A 26,140-nucleotide genomic window follows, 5' to 3' on the forward strand; every position below is an offset into this window, starting at 1 on the left:
ATCCTGCCTCCACATGCTAAGTGGATGCACAGCTCCAGAGGAAGGTGAAGGGGGATCCTCTGGTGTGGCATTTGGGCTAAGGTGCCCTGGTAAAAGAAGGGGGAGGCAGTGCTCAATACATCACTGAAGATTACCTCAGTATTAAGTGAATGGAACGGATTGGAGCAGCCGGAGTGGTGACTTGAATCTTCCTTCATCCTTTGTCACTGTGGTAGCACCAGTTGAATGAGAGAAATAAAAGGATGCGAGCAACAGTAAGTTAAAGGGCTAAGGCTTTTGAAATGGGTTATGAGATAAAGCATGTCACTAATTACCATCTTGATTGAAGCTATTAGTGGAGAAAAGTCTGATCTTTCTGAATATGTGCCCTAATGACAGAGCATAAATGTAGCTGTGCCTGGAAGTTGTATTGTATTACACTCACCCTTTTTCAGAAATGCACCCTTGTTAAATCTCATTGCAGACGGACTGTTAAAGATACAGTGTACATCTTAGAAAGGGTTTGGGTATACCCACCGCTTAACAGGTTTAGTTGAGTGGCTTGAAAATTCTTGAAGTCAAAATGACCAAAAGCATTAGCTACAGTGTTTTCCTAAATCTATAAAATGTTCAAAGATTAACTTACATTTGTCCTTATGGCTAAGAATATTTCTCATCAGTGTTGCTGAGCTAATTTCAGTCGCAGCTTTTTTTAGACAAATGACTGCTGTCTTTTTATGTTGATGTATGTTACTACTGCATTAAAATATGATTTTAGTGAAGTCTTTCCATTATTTGTGCTTTTTGCTGACAATCATTTGCTAGCGACTCAGCACGAATATCAAAATGCTAAATATAGGTGTTTTCAGTTTAATAAGAAACAAAAAGAAAACCAAACAACCTCAGCTCTGAAGCTCTTTTGTAGTAAAACATCTCAGAAAAGAACATTGGTTTTGCTAGAATAGAAATGGATTTTTATTTGATTATCTTTAAATTACGGTTTCAGACATCCAGGGAAATGTTGTAGAACACTTTACCTTCTGGTTTCTAGGAAGTTTGTGTGAAAGAAAAAACCAAAATGCCCTACAACCCCAAAAACCACACACATCCCCAAAACAGCTTCAGAAGGGGGAAAAAACAGAATTATGCTTTCTAGTAGCACTGTTTTGCTACAGCCTGCAACCTTTCTTGTTATACATGAATAGTCTCTTATTTAGAAAGTAATTTGAGTTATTTAATTTCAGTGTGTTTCATAGTTGTAATAAAACCTACCTTTATTTCTTCAGATTATATATGAATATAGCATTGGATAAAATCAATGTAACACGTCCTAACTTTTTGCCTTTCCCTTGCTTTTTGCCTTCTTAATTGCTCCCGTTTTTCAGGATTTTAGTGTGAATGCTAGGCTATGAATTGGTTGCTTCTGCTAAACGATTGCTTTTTTTCCCATTATGATATATTTAGTGGTAGATTTATCAGCATTCTTGTTATACATATTCAGAGGCTTTTAACTCAGTTGGAAAATTTGTCCCAGATTTCACTCATTCTGGAAAAATATGTAAATTCAACAAGCGTAACTAAGCTCTTTTAGAGGAATATATCAGGTAACTTGTTCAGTTCCTCTCTCCTTCAGGAGGAGGTGGGGGTGGCTGGAGAGAGGGAAGGATTCCCAATATCCCTTTACACTGAAATTCAATCCAGTTCCTTTGGTTTTTTTGCCTTTGTGGCAGTAGATGGTGTTAGCCTGGGGGGAGAACAGAGCACCAGTTCTCACGTGGGCTTATCCTTCAACTTCACACATGACACTAAGGATTTAATGTATTTGGGCTTTTTTTAGCCTCAGTCAGGATTTAAAAACTTAGCCTTTTTCTTTGCCACTACAGAAGGCTGATAGTTCTTGATACTGAAGGTTCTATTTGAGAGCTGAGATGTTTCGGAGAGATAGAAAGAGCTTGATGTCTATAGATTTATACAGATAGATTTATCTTTAAGCAAATACAAAAATATTTCTCGCATGTCCCAGAAACGCTAAAATGAGTTTGTCTTTCAGCTAAGACTTTGCTGGTTAGAAATAAACCTGTAGGTATTAGGAAAACTTAATATTTTTAAAGTATGATGGATATTCAGTAGCTAATAACTTCTGCATACAAAGAAGCTTTTAGGTGTAAAAGCATTTATTTGGGCAACACAATTTTTTACCTGCCACAAAAAAATTGAAAAATGTGTATGTGAATACCAAACTTGTAAACAAATTCTTACTGCATCTGAATTGAATGTTGGTATTTGTGCTGTCTTAGAAACTCTATTTCAGCCAGTCATGTAGAAATACAGTATTATTTGAACTGTGGCTGTAAAGTGTATAATACTTAGATCATCCTTATGTGGTATGGTTAAGCTAGGCTGCCTTCCACAAACCTTCAAATCTGCAGAAATTTCCTCCAACTAGGGTAGGTCTTCAAACCTCTATGGAAGACCGTGGAGTAGATTAGGAACTGTCTTAATTCTGGGTTTGTTTTGTGCCTGGATGAACGATCATCTAGTATACCTCTAGATGAAGTATATTTAGTCTTCTAAACAATCATTTGTTGTTTAGATATTTTACTTCAGACTAAGTTTAAAGTTCTATAACCTAAACAAAATAAAAATGTTATCTCTGTCTGTATGTTACACTGGCAATAATATTTTGCCAGTTTCTTCAAATGCAGTCTCTTTTGCCTTACAGATCCACTGCATATATAAATTTGATAGAAATGGCAAAATATTTTTAATGCCCTGTGTTTTGGGTGGCTGTATTTTGTGTTTGTGTATTTGGGGAGAGACTGTTGTTCTTTAGCACTGGAGTTTTATTCAGATAGCTGCTTTTGCACGTATGTCTATATAGTGGTGAGCAAAAGAAGAAAAATGTGCCAAACTTCCTAGGAGACATCTTTTATTAAGTTTTATTAAGTTTTTAGAGCTCATTGACTTATTTCAGGTTTTACTTAATGGCTTTCTTCCCTCCGTAGGGACATAAACAGTCCCGTCTTCTACTTGTATTTACAGTTTCTGCCATGGAAAGATGTTGCCTTAAAACGAAGCAACATTCTGGTAGATCAGTCCTAAACTACTATTTTTTTTTTTCCCCTGCTGTGCAAGTTTATCAGGATGAATCCAATTTTTATACTGGTACTTCACAATACTGTCCATAGGTTGTTTTTTTCCTCTTGCTTACTCACCACCCGATCAAGAACTGTCATTAATTGTGCAATCCTATTTATAATTTTGTTTTGTTTGTTTTGTTTTGTGACTGAGAGCATTGGGAAAACCTTTCCCTGCATATTGTACTGTAAATATGTATTTGTGGTACCACAAGTCTGATGCTGTCTTTCTTCCCGTCAGCTTGCTAAAATTAGCTTGAAATTTAGCAATCTGATAATAAATACATCATCACTACTGCTAGTAAGACAGAAGTGGAAGCAGAGATACTTGTAGAAGTGTGGATCTTACTGAGAGAATGAGGAGTCATTTCTAATTGTTATTTCAGTGGAGTTAATGTGCTTTTTTGCCTTAATTATAGAATCATAGATTTGTTTTGATTAGTGAGAAGATGAGCAGATTCTAAGCAGGATTAGCTAACTTGGTGTTTTAAATTCCATTTTGTCCCTCACTGTGCTCTGTGAATATCTGCACAGATACTCATCTGGCAGAAGTAAATTGTTAATCTGTTTCAAGTATTCTGTACCCATAAAGACAAGGATTAGTAAGATATAAATTAGGTAGGTTTTTATGATTGCCATTCTGCATTTAAGGTACATTGCTGTGACTGGACGGATGGAGTAAGAACCTCTAAGAATCTTATTTTGGCTTCTGCAGCCTCTGCTTCATGCTGATATAAGTTGCTTATAGACCAAATGTTAACATTTGGCCTTAAGCTTTCCATTTTTTTGGAAGAGCCCTTTGGATCAAGGTAGTTGTACCTCTGCCTTGCACAGATGCCATTTCTACCTTTTGGGGTTTTTTTTTTTTATTCTTTTAAATTTTTTTCTGACTCCAGCTATTTTTATAAATTTCTTTTTTTTAGTGTTAGAAATAAGCTAAAGACTTCAAACATCCATCTCCTTTCCTGGTCTGCAGAAATATCCCATCATTTCTGTTGCAGATAGTGATGAACTTATTGAATAGAAATAAGAAACTTTGAGCAGTCTCCTGTTTGAATATTTATACTGCCTTTGCCTCTTTAGATGCAAAATCAGAGTATTTTCTCATCCTACTCAACCTGATGTAGTAATGCTAAATCATACACGAGATCTTCAGCTTAAGTTATTGTTAAATTATCATTACATCTCTTGAAAGTAGTGTGCCCAAATCAGTGTTACATATTTCTGTGGGATGTGATCATACTACCTGAGCTATAATAATGGAATAATAATTTGGAATTCTTTGAGGAAAGAAATAATAAAAAAGTCTTATATGGAATCGTAATCTGAGTGTGTTTACCATATCAATCCAGCTCAAATTATGATTGAGGTGAAAAAAGATTTTCAAAGCTAATTAAGAGCATGTCCTTTAAATAGTCCTTGAAACAAGCAAAGGGCTGTAATGCTTCTTCAAGCTATTAGGCAGTTTTTATATATTTGTAACTTAGGTGTACCCAAGAATGTTCTGAGAGTCTGAGGTTAAGTGTCATGCAAGGAGTCAGTCCTAGTAAACTGTCTGCCTCTAAAACGAGTGCCTGTGTGCAGACTGCCTGGATAAGAGTGTTCTAAGGATGTGTTTCCAGTATTATCTGGGAGAAGATTGCTCTTTGGCCATTGTTGTCCTCAGGATTACTGTAACATCATTCATCATTGCAGGTGATATTCCAGCACCTGGGAGTTTTCCTGAGCACTTTGCTAATAGACACGTGGTTTTAGGTACTACTGATGTCACCAAGGGCATGAAGCAGTTCTAGGAGAGATTAGAAATATTAGTTCCCTCAGTCTGCAGAAGCTGGGGACAAGATGAGAGAAATTCCCAGGGCTTAAAAAAATACTGAAGAAGGTTGAACTGTTGTTCAACAAATCTCATAGCTTGGGATATTTAATTAGTAGGAGATGTTTTTAAAATGGCTAAAAAGTGAACTTCAGGAAGTTGTGGAAGCAATTCCAAGTGTAAATGAACTCAAAGAGTTTAAGCAAACTCATGGACAGGAGAGCTGTAGAACATGGTCGGGCTCACTTGCTCTTAAGCAGCTTTTCAACCAACACATTAGAGACAAAATGCTGGGCTAGATGAATTGCTGACCTGAACTGCTGACCCAGGCCACGAGGACATTTCTTATGTTTTTACTTGTCTTCAGCAGCTGCCTGAGTTTAAACAGCATTTTCAGGAAACGCATATTGAGATTTCTAATATGTCCTGTGATTCAGTTTTCCTAAGAAGCTGATCTTTGCCAGTCTGGACTATACATCTTCACTTGAGACTCGGTAAACAGTGAAGTAAATGTTTTAAAGTCAGGGAAAAAAAAGTATTCCTTGCTAAGAAGAGGATTTAATGAATATTATTCCTTTTTGCAGTGCCTTTCTATGTTTTTAAAATAGATTTTTAAATATTGTGCTAAGAAGAAACTTCTGTAATCCATACCTATTTAATTAAACTACTACAAAGCTTAGTATGTTTAATTTGGGTTTATCTTTTAAAATAGCCTTTGTGGAATAAAAGAAGTATCATTGAAAAGAAATACAGTTTGCTGTTAAATTGGACATTTTTTGTCAACTGCTCTTTTGGATATTTCAAACTGAAGCCATATTGGCCAGTCATTTTGTTTTATTTATGAAATAATTTTTTTAAAGATAAGTATTTAGCTGTTCTTCTGTATTGTCAACCTTTATGCTTATTTCTGGAAAGAGATTCTGTACTGTTTTTCATCAGGAACTGTACTGAGGTCATGTAGATCGTTATTAAATAACTGTTTAAAGGAAACAATTCATAGTCCCAGTGGAAATTACATAAAATTAGTTGTTGACCTAATACTCCCATTTCTTAATGGTAATGCCTTTAAATTTTTTGAACTTGAGACAATAATATTTTGAGTCAAAGTTGTGTTAGCACTGAGAAATTACACTTTTAAATTTTATTAGGTTCTGTTATAATTGGTCTTGCTTTAGAATTGCTTGTAGGATTCTAGAGCCTGTATCATGGCCTCAGTGTCTGATGTTTGCATTATTTTATGAAGTCCCTAATTAGCATTTTGTCACTGTAGGAAGAGAAATGGCATTTGAAAAGTGGCCATGTTAAACGTTCCTCCCACTGAGACTGACACATCACAAATGAGGTTTTTCAGATTATCATAATTATCTTGAAGGAGCAGGCAATGGAAATCTGGAGAGACTGATGTATATTACCCTTTGCATAGCAGGGCTTTAGGTGCTGAGAGTAAAGCGACAGGATTTGTCTCAAAAAGATTGAGTCTGAGCCCTCAGATTTCTCCAAAGCTTTTCAGTAAGTTGCAGCCAATGAGACTGCTTTGCCCAGAAGAGGAAGAAGAAGAAGGTCTGGAATATTCAGTGTGAAAGATGAGGGCCTTGCTTTCCATAAGTACTGATGTCAGGGTTCATGAAGTAGCATTTTGGACAAGGAGATATGCAAGCCTGCAGAAAGCTACCTAGAATAAAATGAAAGAGCTCTGAATACTGAGCAATTTGTGGATTTTATTTCATCAGTACGATGCTGTGAAAGACCCATGTTACCTTTTCCTTTAGAGAAATTTTCTTGGATCTTTAATCATGTGCAGCAGACATTTATTAGACAAGAGGGAATCTTTATGAGTGGTTGTCTTTGGTAACATCTCTTCTGACCAGAGAAGTATCAATCTCTCTTGTTTTGTGTGTAGCTTTTATTTTTCTTATTTCAAATAGGATCCACTGAGGTGGTGAGTAAATATCAGAAATGTCCATGAGGTTCAGCAGCAGTTGGGGCTGGTCATGGTTTCACACATTGCCCCTGCATGAAGATTTTCAAAGCCAGCAGTTCTTGAATTTTCTGAAATTATTTCAGTCCTGATTCAGCTTTAGTTTTGTCACATTTGACAACAAATAGAGCTTATCTTGGAGCTGTTGTAAAAGCCAGTGAAATAAATAAAGGGGCATCAAGTAGACTAACAGTCCATTGACAAAAATTCTCTATTTCTTGTTCCTGGGACCCCAGTATCTAATTCAACTGCGTGAAGTCAGTGAGTTTCCCCACCCTTTTGAGTGGAAGTCAGAGATGTGAAAATCTGATGGCATCCCAAATGTCAGAGTGGTGCTGGACTCCATCATGAGACCTGTTGCCCTCTGACACAGCTGCTACTGAGCAGATCCCCCTCTCCATGGCTGCCATGCTGAGCCTTTGTGTTCTCAGAGTAGCTGTGAAAGAGAACAATAAAGATTTTCACACAGGACAAACTGCTACCAAAAAAAAAAAAAATCAGGAGCCATAGGGCCCACTTGCTGCATTTGGATCAGTACATGTACTGCCATGGTCAGATATATTCTGCTAGCTGGAACCTCCAGGTTCTCTAGAGGTCTTCAGACTTCTATCCTCTAGCAGAGGTCTGAAGGAGAGAAAACCAGCAGGTTCCCAAGGTTACTGCCCAGGTTTCCAACCTTAGGCACTGAGAAAGAATGGGAGAGCAGTCCTGTTTCTTTAAACATAGGAATAGAGTGAGTTTTACCAGACATTGCCCTAAAACTTGAGGTCTTTGCAGCTTTTCTACCTTCCACAGGTTGTACAGTGGAGACCCAGAATATTGAGCTGAAATTTGAACAAATTGACATGTCAGATGCAGCTAGGATGGCTTCTCCCAGGGTTTAGGGCATACTAAATTAGCCAAAAGACTTGGACAAATGTGGTTATCCAACCCACACAGAAAAGGTAGAAAGATGTTCTTGTGGCCTCCTGCAGTGCTTTCAGGTACTTTTATTCCAATCTAAATTTCAAGCTAAAACTTCCAATTGTGGCAGAAAGGGAAGAGTAAATAAATGAAATATGTCTTCAAAAAGCGATGCCTCCTTGGTGAGTCTGAAAAGAAATTGTAGGAACTCATCCTCTCATATTTCTTTCCTTTGTCATGTTCACGCTATGTTCAAACACTTTATTTTTACTCTGGCAATACAGTATTTTCTGAAGACTTAAATCTTACTTGACTAAGTTCAATTCTAAAATCCTCTTGTTTCTAAGTTCAGGTTATATTCTGAATACTAACTCTTATGGAACTTTATATTCAGGCACACTTCAGAAGATCTGATAAATTTATCTACAAGATAAAATGTAGTGATATAATTCACTGGGTTTTTTCAAAGACCCTAAAGCTTCTTGAGACATCTTTCTGCAGAAACAGCACTGTACCACATGAGACAATTTCAAGTAGTATTTTTAAAGTGTGTGCTCAAACCTGAGCTAAATTGGTATTGAATCACAAGGCCCAAGTTTGAAATTGTGAATATCCATCTCATCAAAGTTGCAGTTATGTTTGGGTAGCTTGTCATTAATTCATCTTGTCATTAATTCATACAGTTCCTCTACGAGAGGGGGAGGAATTTGTGTGATTCCAACCATTTTCTCACCCTTTATGAGTCTACCTGATATTCCTAAAATGAATAACACTCAAGTTTACCATTTTCTTTCTGTGTTTTATTTTTTTTCTCCATAAATCAGACTGATTTTATTTTAGCATTTAACAGTGTCTTTTTTTTTTCATTATTATTGAAGACTTGTGCAAATAAAGATTTTGTCTCTCTGATTTCACACCAGGAAAAGAATATACACTCTATTTAGACGTACACAAGAGAGACTGAAAAAAAGATTTTTCCAGAAAGGAAATTATGAAATGCGCCTGTTTCTTATATTTGTTTTTTATTATTCCTTTGTCCATTATTTTAGCTTGGTTCCTCCTGGTTACAAATTTTTTCTCTCACAGAAAGGCAGGTTTCAGCTGAGAATAGAGAAGCCTAAAATGGTAACAGGCTTCTGCTTTTGTACAGGTCAGACTTCCTCTGTTTATTTTGGTTGGTAAGTGTGCTTTGCTATCAGTTCTGCATTGCTTGGGTTCAAAATCATGATAAACATTTTTTCCACAAATAAAACGATACACATTTTTTCATGCTCTGCATATGGTATACGTACTTTACTACAATTTTAATAATATATTTTCCTTAATGAATGTACAAACATGCTTGGATCATGTAAAGAAGGAAAAGACACAGTGTTTAACTTATGTTGAAAACTGTTTGCCAAGTGACTGTGTTGAAAATTCAAACACGGGGACTTCTAGGCTTCCTTCTGAAGCTTTATGTAATGGCTTTAGTAATGTTAATGTTAAAGTTAATGTAATTTGTTAAAATAATTTAAGCTGTACAAATAGCTTTTTTATTATACTAAGCAGTCAAGAATTGTACTGGTACTGTGTTAATCAGTTGTTATTCTCTCCTTGGTTCTTTGAAAAATGTTTGTTTAAAAATATCTGTACTTGTTCTTGCTCTTATCTCTTTTTCTCTGCGGGAAGAAGGAAGCAAGCAGTGTGAAGTGAAAAATAATGGATTTACTAACCAGAAAAAAAATAAGTTGTTTTTTCCCAGAAACGCTTTCTTGTTTAGTACATACCAGACTTCTGTATCATATTCCTTTGTAATTGTTGTAAACACTCTTTTATTTTTAAGGTTATTCTTGTGCAAGTTAATCCAGGGGAAGCCTTTACAATAAGAAGAGAAGATGGACAGTTTCAGTGCATTACAGGTAAAGCTGATGAATTTATTTTATTGTTTGCTCAGTCTGCATCAGGAGAAATAAAAGGCATTTTGTGACAGAAATTATTTTAAATACAAGAGCAGTTTTAAAGACCTAAATTATTGGGTGCTAAGGATCATTTGATTTAGGCTTCACTATTATGAAGTACTTTTTTCTTAGATGAAATTAAATTTCCTGGGGAGGGGAAGTGAGGAACATTTTCAGTTTGCAAAGCAAACAGGGAAGTATTGTAGCAATTTTTTTCTAGCCTTGTTTATTACACTGATCTTATGTTTGAGGGGATTTTTTTATTCTTTGCTGTCAGGTGGCATTGTTTGCCCATCCCAGCAGTACCTGTTCTCCCATTCCTAGTTTCTCATCATCTATAGGGGCCAAATTGTGACCTTTCTGAGTTCAAGCAAGTGCAGCTTCAAAACACAAATGCTTCACCTAAAGAGAGTATCCATAGATTATGTATATATTGTATATATGGAGTCACTTTTGTCATCTTCTGGGTCAGTGAATCCTGCCTTCTTTTTTTCTGGATGTTGGCCCAACTTCAACATTCTGGGAAGCTGAAGCAAGTATTTTCCAGCTCCTTCCCCTCTCTCTCCAGTTTGAGATGGGCGGAAAGGTCTGCTTTCCAGTGTCATAGGTCCTTTGGCTACAAAATAACTGACTAAAAGGAGACCTTGTGTAATTGAGTGTATATTAACAGTTCTTAAAAGTTTACAGGTCCATTAGCTCTATTTTTCAAAACTGTGTTGGTTGCAGTTGTTGTTGCTTCCATTAAGTCACAAATGGATCTGTATTGCAGCTCACGGGTCTAAAAGGTTTATTTGAAATTTGCTATGTAATAAATACTTGTCAAAATCTAATGGCAAGTTAGATATGGGAACATAGTGATTTCTGTCTTGAAATTTAAGTTAAGGAGTAGATTAAGATACATTTCATTTCTGTTGCACAAAACACTGAGAGGCATGCATTTATTTGGGTTTACTTTGATTTATCAGATAGGCTTTGGGGGGCAGGGCACTTTCCTTGCATGATCATCTTGAAAGCAGGAGGTGTGGGATGAATTGCAAAAATACTGAGATCATATCTTTATATATCAAGCTCTAACCTTTCATGGTATAGCTTTTATCCTTGCCTGGTCCCTCTTGCTTCCCAAGTAGGCAGCTTGCTGTTGTGATTTGATCCAGCTGCTGATTTCTTCATGCTTTAAATATGAAAGTGAGCATGAGAAGTTTAGATATTGTTCTTGAGTCTCATTAACTGCAAGCTCATATAGGGGTTTTTACAACTTTCTTGAAAAGTGGCACTGAGAGTCTAGGAAGGTAGAGCCCAAATGAGTCCCTCAGCTTTTGCAAACCATCTGTTATAAGGAGATTCTTCCTGTCCTTTGCCCTTCCAGGACATGAAAATACAGCTTAGAGTTGGTAGCAAAACGGAGAGTATAGAGGCTTTTTTGTAGCTGGTATACTCACTAATCTTAAAACAAAATCTGAAATGCACATGATCTTATGAATGTTTCTGGTCTATTTTTGCCAGTCCTGAGACATTTCTGTGGTTTATGAGTGCTGTGCCAATGGGTCTTTCTACATTTTGCCTTGTTGGGTTTGTTTGGCTTAAAGGAAAAATTCCCTTCGTAATTGATGCTGTACTTTTTCATGGTATCTGTTGCAACTAATGAGGAATGTTTATGTTCCTGCTTTCTGTGTGTAGATTTGTATAAAGGTTGTACACTGTAGAAACAAATTTTATATTGGTAGTATTTTTTGTTCCTCCACAACTTCTCAAATGTATTTGTATTTGATGTGGCAACTGAAGGGATGAAAAGCCCACGAAATGGGTTACAGACACAGGAGACTATTGCAGTGGCTGTTAAGAGAGAAGCTTGCATCAGTTCCCTTTTTTTTTTCCTTTTTTTTTTTTTGTCCTTCACTGTATGCACTCAGTTATTAGGTCAAACCAGAGCTAGATGTAGAAATACATAAGGAGTATGGTTTGGAAAAAACCCTATAAATGTGAGGAGATTATTTTTAAAAAAAGATGTGAAGACAGCAAGGATGGCAAAATTCAGTAGAGATGCAAGTGGGAAGTCATTTTAGTCATTATGAAGTTCCTTAATTATTTTTTCCAATCTGTTTTTCCTGTAACTGTTTACCCATCTTTATAGTAAATTCTGACTTCTATGACTTAAAAAGTATCTGTGAAGAGAGCAAATTCAATTCTTCTGTAATGTACTGTGTAAATAGAGGTAGTTAAAAATGTTTATCTGTAAATATTCTTTGCAAAACCACAGCACATATTGCCCACAGAACACTTGTAATTACATACAACAGATATGTTGTGTATTGCAATTAATGTTTTTGTCTTGTATCACACTCAGAAACCACTTGGAAGGAAAGCATTAGTGCAAGCAAAGATTATTCATGAAATGCACATAATACTTTACTTGAGGCATTTCAATATTCTTTCAAACTGTGGTTTGTAAAGCTTACATGTGTAATTCACAACATTTAATTATATGTGATAGAATGAGAAATGATCACAAAACTGTCTTTGTTTCTGATGTTTGCTTTCTAGAATGAACTGGTTCTGAGAATTTATTTCATATTTCGTTGGATGTTCAGTATTCTACAAATAACAAGAACTTCCGTTCAGTATTGAATATAGTATTCAATATATATATTGAATATATATTGAATATAACTTTTTATTTTAAGGAACAGGAAGCTTTTTACTGTTTTTCTAAGCCTGTATTTTAATTTCTGCTTAGGAAAATGGTGGGTAACTAATATGTTGTCTCTTTGGAGTAAAGTCTTACTATAAGATATCCAAGGAAACAGGAGAAATAATTTAATTACAGAGGGTAGTAACAAGTTGGAATGTTACACATTGTGAAAACAATAAAATGTAAATTCAGTTTCTTGGTGGCCAGTTTTCATAGGCATACATGTAACTTGAAATTGTGTAAGTATAATGAAATGAAAGAAAGGAAGTTGAGAGGCAGTGAGCTGCTTCTGGATGGCTCCCCAGTAGAAGTGCAGATACAGTAGTTCAGGTGATTTGTAAGTTTCTGTTCCTTGGATAATTCTAGATCTTTCTTGTACTTTATTGCTGGTCATTTCACCTTGAGACTGTGTTGTCTGCTGAAGTCAGTGTGGATGGTTTATAAATCTAACCATCATGTTAATTGCATTTCCTTGCATCATATCCCCATCTGTTGGAAACATTGAGACACTCCATCAATCTTTGTACTGCTCTTGTTACTGTCCTCTTTACAGATAAAATAACTATCCTTCTTTTGGATACTCTATACATAGGGTAGAACTTCTTAATCTGAAAACAAGGAAAGTCAGAGTCTCCCCAGGAGAAAGGAGAGGTGTGATTAAAGTGACTATTTTAGAGCTGTCCTTGAATCAGTGAAGTAATGGAAACTTAAAGCACCCATTAATGGAGAGCTACACTGTTCTTCTTCTGTGAGCTGAGCTTCTGAATTAAATGCTGCATTTATATCCAGGTCTCTGGGCTGACTTTGTCCTCTCTTTACTGGGATAACTTTCATAAAAGATTTGTAAAGTTATGGCTCTTCTGAAACTATGATAAGTGAGATGTGGTTTAATGCAGGCCTCTTCCATGGCAGAGTGGGAGAAAAAGATCTTAAGATTGTTTCCTGGTTTGAACTCTCTTAAGGTTGGCAGAAGAACAGTGGTGGTTAAGGGACCTTTCCTCCTTGGTGAACCCCATTCCTGTATTTTGGCAAAGTTTTGAGGACTTAAAATAGTTTGTGTATTTTGTTTTCAGTGTCTTGTATTTCTGTAAAATAAAAAGCATGGTTGCTCTATTTCAGTATTTAGCAGTCCTGAATCTTAGTTGCATTTCTATTATATGTATTTTGACTTAAACACAGCTTCAAATGTGCACTTCTGTGTGCCAGTGGCCATTTCTCTGATTTTGTAAAATATTTTCTTTGGCTGCCCACTGGTTTGTCTGATAGAGATGACTTCTGCCCTCTCTTGACGTAATTTCAATTTAAACCATTTGTCAGTCTCCTACTTTCCAAAGACACTGTGCTTTTCTTGCTAGCTAGATAGGAAGATATCTGTGTACCCATGTGTTGGACCAAAATGTTTCTTTTCAAAAGAGCTCTTTCAGATGTATGAAACTGCTTTCCCATGTACCCAGACTTCTGAGGAAACTTCCCTTAAGCTGAAATTTTCTTCTGTTAAAGTGAAATAATCAGCTACATTACAGTGATTCAGAAAACCAGGTTGGAAATGTATGAATGGGCTCTCTTTGCCAAAGTGAATTACTGCAGATCACTCATTCATGAATTCTTCCTATTGCAGAATAAATGAATGAAGATGACTCATCTTGAACACATTTTATAACAGTCCCAAGTTACAGCTAAAGGCTATTAAATGTTACTTGACATAATAAGAGAGACCATGTTCTATATGTCTCTGCAAAGGAAAATTGCCATTTTCATAATAAAATAAATAAATTTATGTAAATTAGGGTGAGTCATAAATACTTCATGCTTTGAAATTAAATGAAGTATCAGTATTAAGTTAGCCTCTAGGATAAAAGTTAAGCAATTTTAACCTCATTTTTTCCCCTTTAAAATAAGGAACAAAATGCCTCTGAAAAGTGATTTAAAGGAAATCAAGAGGAAAACAAGATCACAAGAATTTTAAGACTACCTTAGTGAAACACAGATTTTATTTCATTCTAAGATTAACTCTAGCATGGGAACACTAAGCCTGCCCATTGCCTAGTACATTATGTGAATAAAACTGTTACAGAATCATGGGTTTGGGTTAGACAGGACCTCCAAAGATTATCTAGTTTCACCCCCCTGAAGGACATCTGTCATGAGGTCAGGTTGCTTAAGGCAACCTGTCCTTGATCAATTCCAGTGCCGAGGCATCCACAGGTTTTTTTGAACCTGTTCCAGTGCATCACCATTGTCATCATAAAATTCAGTCTTGCATCCAGTCTAAACCTACCTCCTTTCACTTATAAACCATTGCCCCTTGTCCTGTCACAATGCCTGGTAAAAGGTATCTCTCTGCTTTTCTTATAAGCCCCCTTTATAAATTGGAAGGCCACAATATCTCTCCCTACAGCTTTCTCTTCTCCAGGCTTAACACCCCCAACTTTCTGTCTCTCTTCATAGGAGAAGTGCTCAAGCCCTCTCATCATTTTTATGGCCCTCCTGGACTTGATCCCTCCTGGACATGAACCTGTGTTCATGTCTTTCCTGTACTTAGGGCTCCAGAGCTGGATGCAGATTTTCAGGTGGGGTCTCAGCAGAGCAGAGTAGAGGGAGAGAATCACCTCCCTCAGCATGCTGGTGAAGCTGTCTTGATGCAGCCCAGGATACATTTGGCTGCAAGTCCACATGGATGGCTTGTGTCTAGTTCTTCATCCACCCATATCCCCAAGTCCCCTTCAAGGCTCCTCTCAATCTATTGCTGTTACCTGCTGCTGGGTCTCTTGTGGTTTTGATTGTTCTCAGATAGTGTTAGAGAAACCAAGATGAATGTGTTAAAATCCAAGTATAACTTCTATTTAACTAGGTTTGAACCAAAAATACCCCTACATTTATTTTGTTCTCAGTATCATCTGATGCTTCAGTGTTAAGTTTTATTTCAAACTAATTTATTACTATTGGAAATAGTTAAAGATAGAGTCATAAATTCTGTCTAAGTTGCCTCAACCCCCTCAGAAGGGACTGTGCTACTTGCTAATGGTCATTAGAGGATGCTTCTTTCAGAAGACCAGAGCTTATTATCCAACCTTAAACCCACTGTTAAGTGGAACAAGTGTGTGCTGTTATTCTGTGGTGACTTTAGAATGTACTGGGATACATAGCACTGCAGTCATGATCCCATTTATTGGCTTTAAGGGTAACATTATCTCTAGAAATACCACATCTTGTTTGTTAAAATACTCAGTATCCACCCTAACACTTGGAAAAGTTTAGAAATAAAATAACATTTATTTAAATACGTAGATCTGTAGTAATGGAACAAATGAGTAAAACCAATAGAATGTTGTTAACTAAAATTATTGTATTGAGCATCTCTAGTCTTCAGGTAGCTCAAGAGTCTGGATAATGAACCCTTACAAGGAAAGCCAGACAACAAAGTTTAGTGCTCTAGTTTTGCTGCTTCCATGAAGAGCAATTTACTGGAGCCATCCAGGGAAGCTGCTCTGGGTTTTTGTTTTTGTTTTGTTTTGTTTTCTGTAGCCCAAGAAGGAAATAATTCTCATCCTTGTTTCCATTTACCTGTTTCTCATTTCTAAATACTGAAATGTTACATGATGCGTGTAAGTTTATTTGCTTTTCTTTTCATCTTCAAAGATGTTTTACAGCTTTTTTCACTGTAGCCTTCTGAAGGCACAGATGTATGGGTTTATTACATTAAAAAAATAAAAATAAACCCACCCTAAATGGTAAATCCTTCCAGTTGAATCTAAGGATTCAGAAGGAATCCTTTGAGATTCCTTCTGAGTGCTGCAGAAGACTAAACATGATATGCAAGGCTGAAACAAGGTATGAATACTTAGATTAACATCCTTTTTTATGCATTAATTTTAGGATCCCCATCATAAGTATATAGAGGGCCTTCATAAAAGGCTTTGTGGAAAGCTAGGTCAAGTCAACTAAAAGTATGAGGTCAAAGCAAGCTACAGTGACTTAAAGCCATTTAACTATTAATTGAGGATGTCCTTGTAGAGTTTCAGAGTCTTGGGGTAGCTTAACTTCAAAGTATCTCTGTTTGGAAGTACCTTTCAATATACACCTTTTAGAAATTGTTTTATAGATGTTTGTATTTCCAAATACCTACAGTCCAACTAAAAATAATAAGAACATCAGTACTGGTCAGCTATGTAGGAGTTTGACTGCAGAGGAGGTTTGATTTTCTTCTGTCTTGGAACAAGATGATGAAGAGAGTGGCCACAAGGCGTGGCTGGAGCAGCTTTATTTGGAGGGCTCTCATTCCAAAATAATTGTAAGTAGAAGCTGTTCTTTTTATAGGCTAGAGTGATAAACAATGCAAATTTTATCACAGACTTACCCTTTAGCCTTTTAGAGTTAAATTAGCATATAAAATAAAGAAATAATGATGGATTTATGCCCTTGCTGCAGTGCATGTAGAATGCTCGTGTATTGACTTTGACACACAGGAGATCCCTAGTACATCATTTAAGTGCTATTAGCAGGTAAAGCTTTCCTATAAGCCCTGCTGCTGCAGCTTTTCTAGCACTACTGCTAGTGCTGAGCTGAATTAAAACCACCTTGGGTCTGTCTGCTTGATTCTGTAGCCCCTTTTGCAATAGGGAAGAGGCAGTTTTCACTCTTTCAGGACAATCTCTCAAATGTGTTTCAGTAACTCAGTAAAACCTGCAGGTAGTGCAAAGCAAGGTCATTCACCTGAGCAGAATGAAGCTGTGATCTGGAAGTCTGTTGTTTTGATCCAGCTCTTTCTGCCCTGAGAGTGGCCATGAGACTTAGCCTCTTAATGGAGCTCCCTCAGGCTTCTCTGGAAGCTGCCTAACCTTCTCCTCTGTTAAGCTTGATAACTGATCAAGTCTTGGTGGTCTCCATCTTCTTCAGCCCTTAAAGAGACAGGGATGACACCAAAAAAATGGTGCTTGAAAAGCTTATTTTATCCTGCTGCTTTTCTGCCAGAGCATCTCACCTTGTTAGGTTTATAAATATTGGATTTCTAAAATATGCTATGCCCAGAATAAACTAGACCTAGCAAAAGTTTTATTAAAAAACAAACTCGATCTGTTTTGTAACCTTCTGCAGCAGCAAATTTTAAAAAAGTCACAAAAAACAAACAAAAAACCCCCACAGAAATCAAACAACAGATCAAAAGGAAAATGCATTGTTTAGATCTCTTTCAAAATGTAGTGTGTTTTTGGGTAAACTTAATGTTTCAACTTTTCTGTCATTGATTTCTATTTAAAATGTACTAAATAGATCTAATATATTTATGCAGACAGAACACTTCTAACCTTTTTGCTTTGGTTACCTTCTTATTCTTCTATTACATATTTTTCTAACATTTATCATATTTTGACAGATTTCACACATTTTGAGATGTGAATGAATTCATAAATTACTTTTGTCATTATAAGGTGCTCAGTCAGGTTCTCCTTGTCCTGTCTCATTTTCCTGTATATTCTGATAAGTCAATCTCCCCCTGTACCTTCTCTGATATCCCCTTTATTCCCCCTTTTCACTACACTGCAAGCTCCATGCTGCAAACTCAGCCTGACTGGAAGAAGATTCTGGAGACATTTGTTTGAAATACCAGTGCTTCAGCTGCATACTAAAGACAGCTAATTTTAGGTGTCTAAATGTGCATTCTATATGTGGCCTTGGATCTAAACTCCCATCATAACTAGTGAAGACTTAGTCAGTGCTTTTCAGCTGACATCAGTTTGCAGTGAATAGCTCTCCAGGCTCCACTGGCTGCACTAACTAGATCTCCACTTGCTGTAATGGAAGTTTAAAGTCCTAACTTGCAGACAGACACATAATTTTAGATACCTAAATGAGATGTCTCCATTCTGGAGCTGAAGTCTGGCTATTATAAGCTGACATAAGAAAGGCTGCATCCTGAAAACGTCTCATTTGAGTCTGTTGTTTTGCAGTTGTACACACAATAAATATCTTTGTCCTCAAGCATGTGAACTTTTAACTCATTCATCCGTTTCCATGAGCATCTAACATTTTACAAGTTACCAGTACTTGGAGGTCCATGTTAGGAATGGAGTTACAGCCCTAAGATGCAGCTAGATAAGGCCCCCCAAAACTTGGTTTCCATTAATGTAGTCAGTGGTTATCTAGCACACAAGGCAATGAATGTTAACTCAAAATGCTGAGATTCGGGTGCTTCTGTGAGTCTTCCAGCTGAGTCTGGAATCAGTTGGGTAAGTCTTGTATGAAGCATGTTAGGCTGGTCAGCTCTGCATCTGGCAATATTATTATAGACCCATGGCATTACAGTCCATCAGTTTTCTTCCCTGATTATCCTGCTAATGGCAAAGAAATAGAATCATAGAATTGGCTGGGTTGGAAGGGACCTCAGAGATCATCGAGTCCAACCCTTGAACCACTGTTGTGGTTGCTAGACTATGGCACTGAGTGCCACATCCAGTCTCTTTTTAAATATCTCCAGGGATGGAGAATCCACTACTTCCCTGGGCAGCCCATTCCAATGCCTGATCACCCTCTCCGTAAAGAAATTCTTTCTAATGTCCAACCTAAACCTCCCCTGGCACAACTTGAGACCGTGCCCTCTTGTCTTGCTGAGAGTTGCCTGGGAAAAGAGACCAACCCCCCCCTGGCTACCCCCTCCTTTCAGGGAGTTGTAGAGAGTGATGAGGTCTCCCCTGAGCCTCCTCTTCTCCAGGCTGAACAGCCCCAGCTCCCTCAGCCTCTCCTCATAGGATCTGTGCTCGAGTCCCTTCACCAGCCTGGTTGCCCTCCTTTGGACCTGCTCCAGCACCTCAATCTCCTTCCTGAACTGAGGAGCCCAGAACTGGACACAGGACTCGAGGTGTGGCCTCACCAGCGCTGAGTACAGGGGCAAATAGCCCTGTATGATTTGTTTTATGGAGGAAAAAGGGGAAAATTTTTTTATGATCTATTATTGGCTTCTTATGTAAGTAGAAAGTTAATCTAAGTAGATAGTTCGAATGAAATCAGAGATGCAGGCAGAGCAGTCTGAAAAACATTTTACTTAGTAGGTTCACTCAATATCCTAACATTTCGCATAACTTATGCAGCTAGGATTTTCTGCATCTTAATTGGATGGAGTGTGGATGATTGAAATAATACAGTTTCATGAAGATTGCTAGCATTAAGTAAAGAAGTTTCTCTGTTTCATTATCTGATTAATTCTTTAAAAATAAATGGTGCTTCTATTTTATTGAAACTCAAAATGTTTTAAAAATGCTTTTAAATTACTTTGCTCTGGGTTTCATAAAAATATAGAGGCTAGAACTTCATGTATCAAGGACTTCTTTTGTTAAAGCCTCTTTCACTACCTGTACAGTAAGAACACAGGCTGGTGTGTCATATACTGGAAAATGTTACAAATTGTTAGATGAGAGCCCAGGAAATTTCTTTATAGTGGTACCCTGTAAGATTCAAGTTGTATTCAGACTTATATTAAAGAATTACTGCTAATGAAGAAGCAGCTTTGAATTAATTTTGATTGGCATGTGCTATTGATAGTCGATTATTATAGTTGTCTTTTTTTGACTGTCTGTTAAATTATGGAGATTTTGTCACTTTGCATGACTTCACATGATCATGACACTCCTCGGATTCATTAAACTTGACTTCCCTGTCTTCTTTTTGCAGACGTGCAACAATTTGTTCTAATCTAAAACTGCTTATTATCCAAATGAGGGAAAGCAAGAATAGGGGAAAGACAACAAGGTCATCACAAACATACATATAGCTGTGCACAGATACAAACAGCTACTTTGTAACGTGTGTTAAAGACCAATTACAAGCATGTAAGTTCAGCCACTTAAAGCCATTAAGAAGCAGTTTAATTACACGGAGTTTCATATAAAGTTGGAAGAACCAAACTCACTGGTAGTAAATACAGGTGTCCATAGTGCTGTCTGCTTGTTTTCTTTTTGTCAAAAAGACACCCTATCTGAATCTGCAAAGAACTTTCCAGAAAATTCACATGTCTGGAGCAGGTGCCCTAAGACACCATCTTAAGAGGTTCAGATTTTTTCAAGTTACTGTACAGTACCAAATAACTTGTAGATGGGCCTCAAGTTCGTAGTATTAGAGGTGCGAGAGGAGCTGACTACACCTTCCTTCCCTTTTGATTCATCAGCTATTGTGTTAGCATATGGTTTGTGCCCTGGGCCTGTTCTCAATTTTTTTTTTCTAGTAGCTCATTCTCCAGCAGTTTCACTATCCTTTTCCTTTGGTGCTTTATGTATGGGACATCTTCATAAATACCAGGTATATTTTTTTTCCCTTGGATGATCGTGACAGTTCTATACAGAGGTACAATGGATGTGCCTTCCAAGGCAACCAAAGAAAGAATGAATGCCAAACCAATAGTCTATATTATTACTTCATTAAAAATTCTTAAAAGGATTTAATATGGGGTTGTAGTTTCAATAAAAGGTGAGTAAGTTACTATGAGCAGGCTAGTGAGAGTATCCCTCAAAATGATCTCTTCATAACAAAGTATTGCAACAACTCTAGAAAATCTCATGAAATACGGGCAGGTCAGCTCACTTTGTGCTGAGCAAAAACCACAAAAGGATCATTGGCTGAGACAAAGTCCCAGAGCAGGGAAATTCCTACTCATAAAACACAGCTTAGCAAGCCAGTTCTAAAAACTAGCTAAAAACCCCAACAGAAAGGTCTACTAAAGCAGGCAGAAACAATCAGATACTTTGGAAGAGGAACAGAAAAGAACAGTTTGGCCCAGGAGCTGTGACTTAATGATACTGCAGCCTTCTCTTCTACAAATCACAATGAAAAATGAAGTCAAAGAGGAGAAAGGTGTCTACAGAGAGTTGCCAGCCTCTCTGTTACTTTCCACAAATTGCATTTAAGATACTGTCTGAAAGGTATCGTTGTCTTCACAGAGTTAGCTCTCATGGCTAACCCTGACAGGGTTAGCTCTCATCATATACAGCCAAGATACATCTCAGTAAAACTCTTAAGTAGCAGGTAGATTTACAAAATTAGATTAAGCATAATTAAGTTTGCATTTATTCTTTCTGTTACGCTTTCCAGGAACACAATTGTTTTGTTTGATTTCAGAAAAAGGTATCTCAGTCTTACCTAGCTTTTTTTCAGGGTTTTTTAATGTTTTTCTCCTATTTTTCAAAAGATAGTACATACAAATGAAGCCATCTTGCAGGCAGATCCTTGAAGTTCCTAAAGGCCAAGATGTGTTTGGGATTTTGAGAAGCTAAACTGGTTTTTTTTCTTAAAGATAATTTTTTTCTGAAATGGATAGTAGGGGGTCAAAAGCAGAGTGACTACCTCTGACGCAGTGTGACGCTACTGGCGGTGCAGTTTTGAGCAACATCTGGTGACTAAGCAAGGCATCAATCAGTGAAAATATTTAATAAGTTACAAAGGCAGCCTGAGCAACTGGAACCAGTAAAATTCTTCCAGCCAAAGTGAGTTTTAAAAATGACCTTCTAAGACATCTGAAAAATAAAAGTGAACATCAGCAAATGTTGAACGTAGGCTCACACTAGCCAGTCCTCTGCATCTAACTTCCACTCATTTCCCTGACTTGTACTGCAAATGGATGCAAGAGGACTGGCAAACATGAGCTTTTGAGCTTGTTTGTTGGCTGTTTGATCACTTTTTACTGTGGACTTGTGGCTCCTGTGTATTAGAACAGTGGTTTACACAGGTTGTAAATATGATAAGTAGCATTTCAATAAAATATTTGTAAAAGGTGTTGTTTTATGCTTACTACACTCTTCTAATTCTTATACAAAGAAAGACTGCTTAAGAAAGAGGGAAATGTACCTTGGAAATATCCTATTTTCTTATTGTAGCTATTTACACTCTCAAGTTTCCTTGTGTTCCTTTCCACCCCTAGACTAGGAGCCTTATTCCTATGCGCAGACAACTTTATCTGTAGGTTGTTTCAGTTCATCCTCTAACAGGTCTTTAAAATACCATCCAGAGCACTAATTTGCTTGTAATAGCTTTCCAACTGCCCATTACATTCATAGAATTTCAGTGTGCTGTCATTTTTTTTTTTTTCAAGGTACTGAGTCTCATCTTCTCATCTGAAAAATAGATCCATTATTTCTGATGAGAAAGAATCCAGTCTCATCTTGGTGACCGGAGTTAAACAGAAGGATTCGGGAGGGGTTGGGTTCTTTTCAGAAGCATATAAAATGTGTGTTGCTGGATCATCTTGGTGTATGGTGGCATTGTGCAGCTGTGTCTGGACAAGTAAACATTTTTATGTTCAGCTTCTGAGAGCTGAACAGGTCTGAAGTACCTGGGAGCATGACACACAGAAGGAGGCTGAATGTCAGGGAGGGGCTATGTCCATATGGATTGTGGCTTTGGAGGGCTATGAAGGCCAGTGGGAAGCAAATAGAAAGGCTAGAGAAAGCAGGTGAAAAGAACTGCAGGTATGCAATGGAATCTTAAGGCCAGATACCTGTATGCTGCCTGTTTCCAAGCTAGAAAACCCCATAGAGTGGGTTTTGATCTCTAAAAAGCTTCAGCAGTCATTACAGCTTTCCTGGTTGTTTTAAGAGTTTTTTTAAGGTTCTAAATTGTGAATGAAATAGGAAAGGATTGAATGCTAATGCATTCTATGAATCTAGGAAGATGTACAGCTAGCCAAGAATGTTAATATGTTCCTTCTTAATCACTCAGTGCACTCAGGTATCTTTCAGCCATCAAGATGTTCTAGAAATACTTGTCATTTCAGCAAGGCTGATCACCAAAATTACTCAAATGCTATAGGAAATCTGTATTCCAGAAGTAGTAAAAAGATCAACAAGAATATGCATTAACTGTTTAAACGAGTGTTGCTGTAATGGTGCCCCTGAACTGGGTGAAATGCAGTTATATGCAATGCAGGTTCATGCATAAGATTAATAAATTATAAATGGGGAGCTCCTCACTTGAAACTTGATAAAGACAAGGAAGCAGGCAAGCTGTTTGACTTGCAAGGTAAGTATTTTCTTCAGTGTAATATATCTGTAAATTTACTGTGATCACAAAATGCATCAGGGCAGTTGTTGCTAATACAGCTTGGGGTGTTTAGTAGCATTTTACAGGATTCTGCAGAGGCCTGAACTGTATTTTGATAATTCATGTTTACAAAAGATGAAACAGAGCTGATAAAAAGGTATTAAGATATTCAAGAGACTGAGGAGCTTGTTTTAGAAAGGAAAACAAAATAAATTGGTTTGTTTGGCTAAAAATTAGGTTTTTTAGGAATAGCTAAGTAAATGCCAAGGATTAAAAGCAAAAAAAAAAATTTAAAAAAAAAACCCAAAAACTAAAAAAACCCCACCACCAAACAATGAAACAAAATAAAGTTACTAATTAATGCCAGAGCTGGTTTAGAGCCCAGCCTGATGCCCAATGGCCCTAACTTTTTTCTACGTGCAAAAGTCCTCCTGGCTACATAGGAGAGTGATGCTCTAGAACAGCTCTCCAACGAGAGGCATAAGGGTAAAAGAACTGACTTTCTGAGCTGTGACTGACTGTCTTGAAGCCTTTATGTATAATCTTTAGTTTGTTATTATGGTGGATCCTTACATATAATAATAGAGGAGAGGAATGAAGCAGCAGTTGCAGGTGAATAGGCATGATTCATGAGGTCTTTTTCACTCCTTGAGCCCTTGATGCTCCAGCAACAGGAAATTTAGATCTCCTGCATCCAGGCGGAAGTGAAGCAGTAAAAAGGTTTCTGCACAAAGAACATTTTGCTTTGCAGTTATTAAGTAATTTTCTTGTCTCAGCAGCTTAGCAGAGGGATATATTGATCCATAGGCACTGTACAGAAAGGAGTTCCACCATATACATGTATCTTTTTTCCTTTCTTCTGGTATAGAATGACAGCTTTACATGTCTGAGCCAAGTTAGTTGTTTCATCCCTGGCCCTGTTCGGCACAGGTAAGCAGGTTCCTTACATAGTTCCTTTTTCCTGCCACAGCAATGGGTATGTTACTTTCTAAAACATATTTGGTTATAGAACAAATCCAATTTTAAGACAACACTGCAACAGAATAGGCTTATCTCTGTGTCTGGTCCTTGTTTACTGCTTTACCAGAGACATTCTTTCTGATAATGCATATTTATTAACATTGTTGAAAACTTTTAATCAACAACAGCCTTTGTCATAGATGTTCTTAATGTTTGAGCTCACTGCTTTCCCTATCTGGTAGCTTGCTTGAGATATGGAGAAAATAATTCCTTGTTGAAGGGATCTGCAGCGTTCATTTGTGAAGAATTAAGGAGACTTCATCTCATTAAAAAAAAACTATAAAGACCCAATTTTAAATTTCAAATGCTAATATGAGTTTAAGATACCTAAATAAAAATAAAGCCTTTATTAGTTAAGACTGTGATTTTTTTTAAGCTAACCCAGGCCCCAAAAACCACTTCTGAATTGTTTTCAACAGTAAAATGTGAGGTTTGCAGTGGGAATTGGTTGAGGGTACTTAGTGATCTGTATGGTATCAGAAACACTTCACTACAGAAGAGGCTGCAGGTGTTGGTAGTAAGCATTGTGCCTTACTCTGTTGCTAAGTCTGACTGAGAACACCAGTTCTCTTTTATGCATACCTTGATTTTGGACTACTTAATATGGGACCACATATCTGCAAAGCTTTTTGAACATGAAAATTCTTGTGTGTTGACCTTAAGCTGCTAGCAGGATCAGAAGTAGTAATGTGAATGTTTGGGTACTTATCGTATCAGGTGCAATGTTATTAAGAATTTTCAAGATCAATAGTTTTTCAAACTTTTATTTCCATCTTCAGAGCATCCCCTACTCACAGGCTTCTCTTGTTATTACTGAAAAGACAGAAAAGTGTATCTCTGCAGTGGGCTGTAATCACAAGTGGTCATATTCAAGGCACTTGGATTCCACCCTTGTTCTAACTTCAGAAGCTTTTAGCTGCAGAAGGCTCCAACTCAGGCCAGGTCAGCTGCTGAATCATCACCTAATCCTAGCAAGCCCACTGAATTAACTGCTTCTCCTATTTTACCATTGTATTCCCTATGTGCCTGATTCTGTACAAAACATGAGTTTGCAGGGAGCCAGCTGGAAGGAAGACATCAAAGACATGGTAGAGTAGAGAGATTATTAATAAATGTTGCCTTTCTCTCTCTCTTTCTCTCTCTAAAAAAACCCAAAACAAAACAAAAAAACAAAACAAACCACACACACACACACACACACACACACAAAAGATGGTCTGTTTGTTTAGTTGATCCCTTAGGTTTACTCCTCAGATCAATAAATCCGAGGTTTTGAGCTCTATGATGTACCACAGATTCTGTACCTGAGCTCCCAATTCCAGCCAAGTCCCCCATCTGTGGGGTATTTAGAGGTTAGGATTTTCCCCATGTCATCTTCTGGTGATGATCATCTTCACCTCAAAAAAGAATAAGAGAATTCTAGAGGAAAACTACATAAGACTGCAATCTGCTTTTTCTGTTGATGTAATCATAGAATCATCAAGGTTGGAAAAGACCTCTATGACCATCAAGTCCAACTGTCTGCTTTACAACCCCTAACCACTAAGCCATCCCCTCTAGCACCTCATCTACTCATCTTTTGAACACCTCCAGGGGTGGTGTCTCCACCACCTCCCTGGGCAGTCTGTTCCAATGTTTAACCACTCTTTCTGTGATTCATTT

The 26,140-nt window shown here is 37.2% G+C and overlaps 1 protein-coding gene across 7 annotated transcripts in view; it reads left to right on the forward strand.

Annotated features, from left to right (window-relative positions):
• The window catches only part of FNDC3A (fibronectin type III domain containing 3A), a 122,670-nt gene that overhangs the window by 32,691 nt on the left and 63,839 nt on the right, over window positions 1-26,140 (forward strand). For 6 of the 7 annotated variants that reach the window (XM_030469016.1, XM_030468993.1, XM_030469003.1 and 3 more), the window contains one exon: window positions 9,636-9,711. The exons of the other annotated variant lie outside the window; for it this stretch is intronic. In XM_030469016.1, the coding sequence (XP_030324876.1) occupies window positions 9,636-9,711 (76 nt within the window). The remainder of the gene's footprint in view (window positions 1-9,635; window positions 9,712-26,140) is intronic. 7 annotated transcript variants of the gene reach the window in all.

The sequence above is a fragment of the Calypte anna genome, chromosome 1 (assembly GCF_003957555.1).
Source record: "Calypte anna isolate BGI_N300 chromosome 1, bCalAnn1_v1.p, whole genome shotgun sequence".
NCBI classification, from domain to species: domain Eukaryota; kingdom Metazoa; phylum Chordata; class Aves; order Apodiformes; family Trochilidae; genus Calypte; species Calypte anna.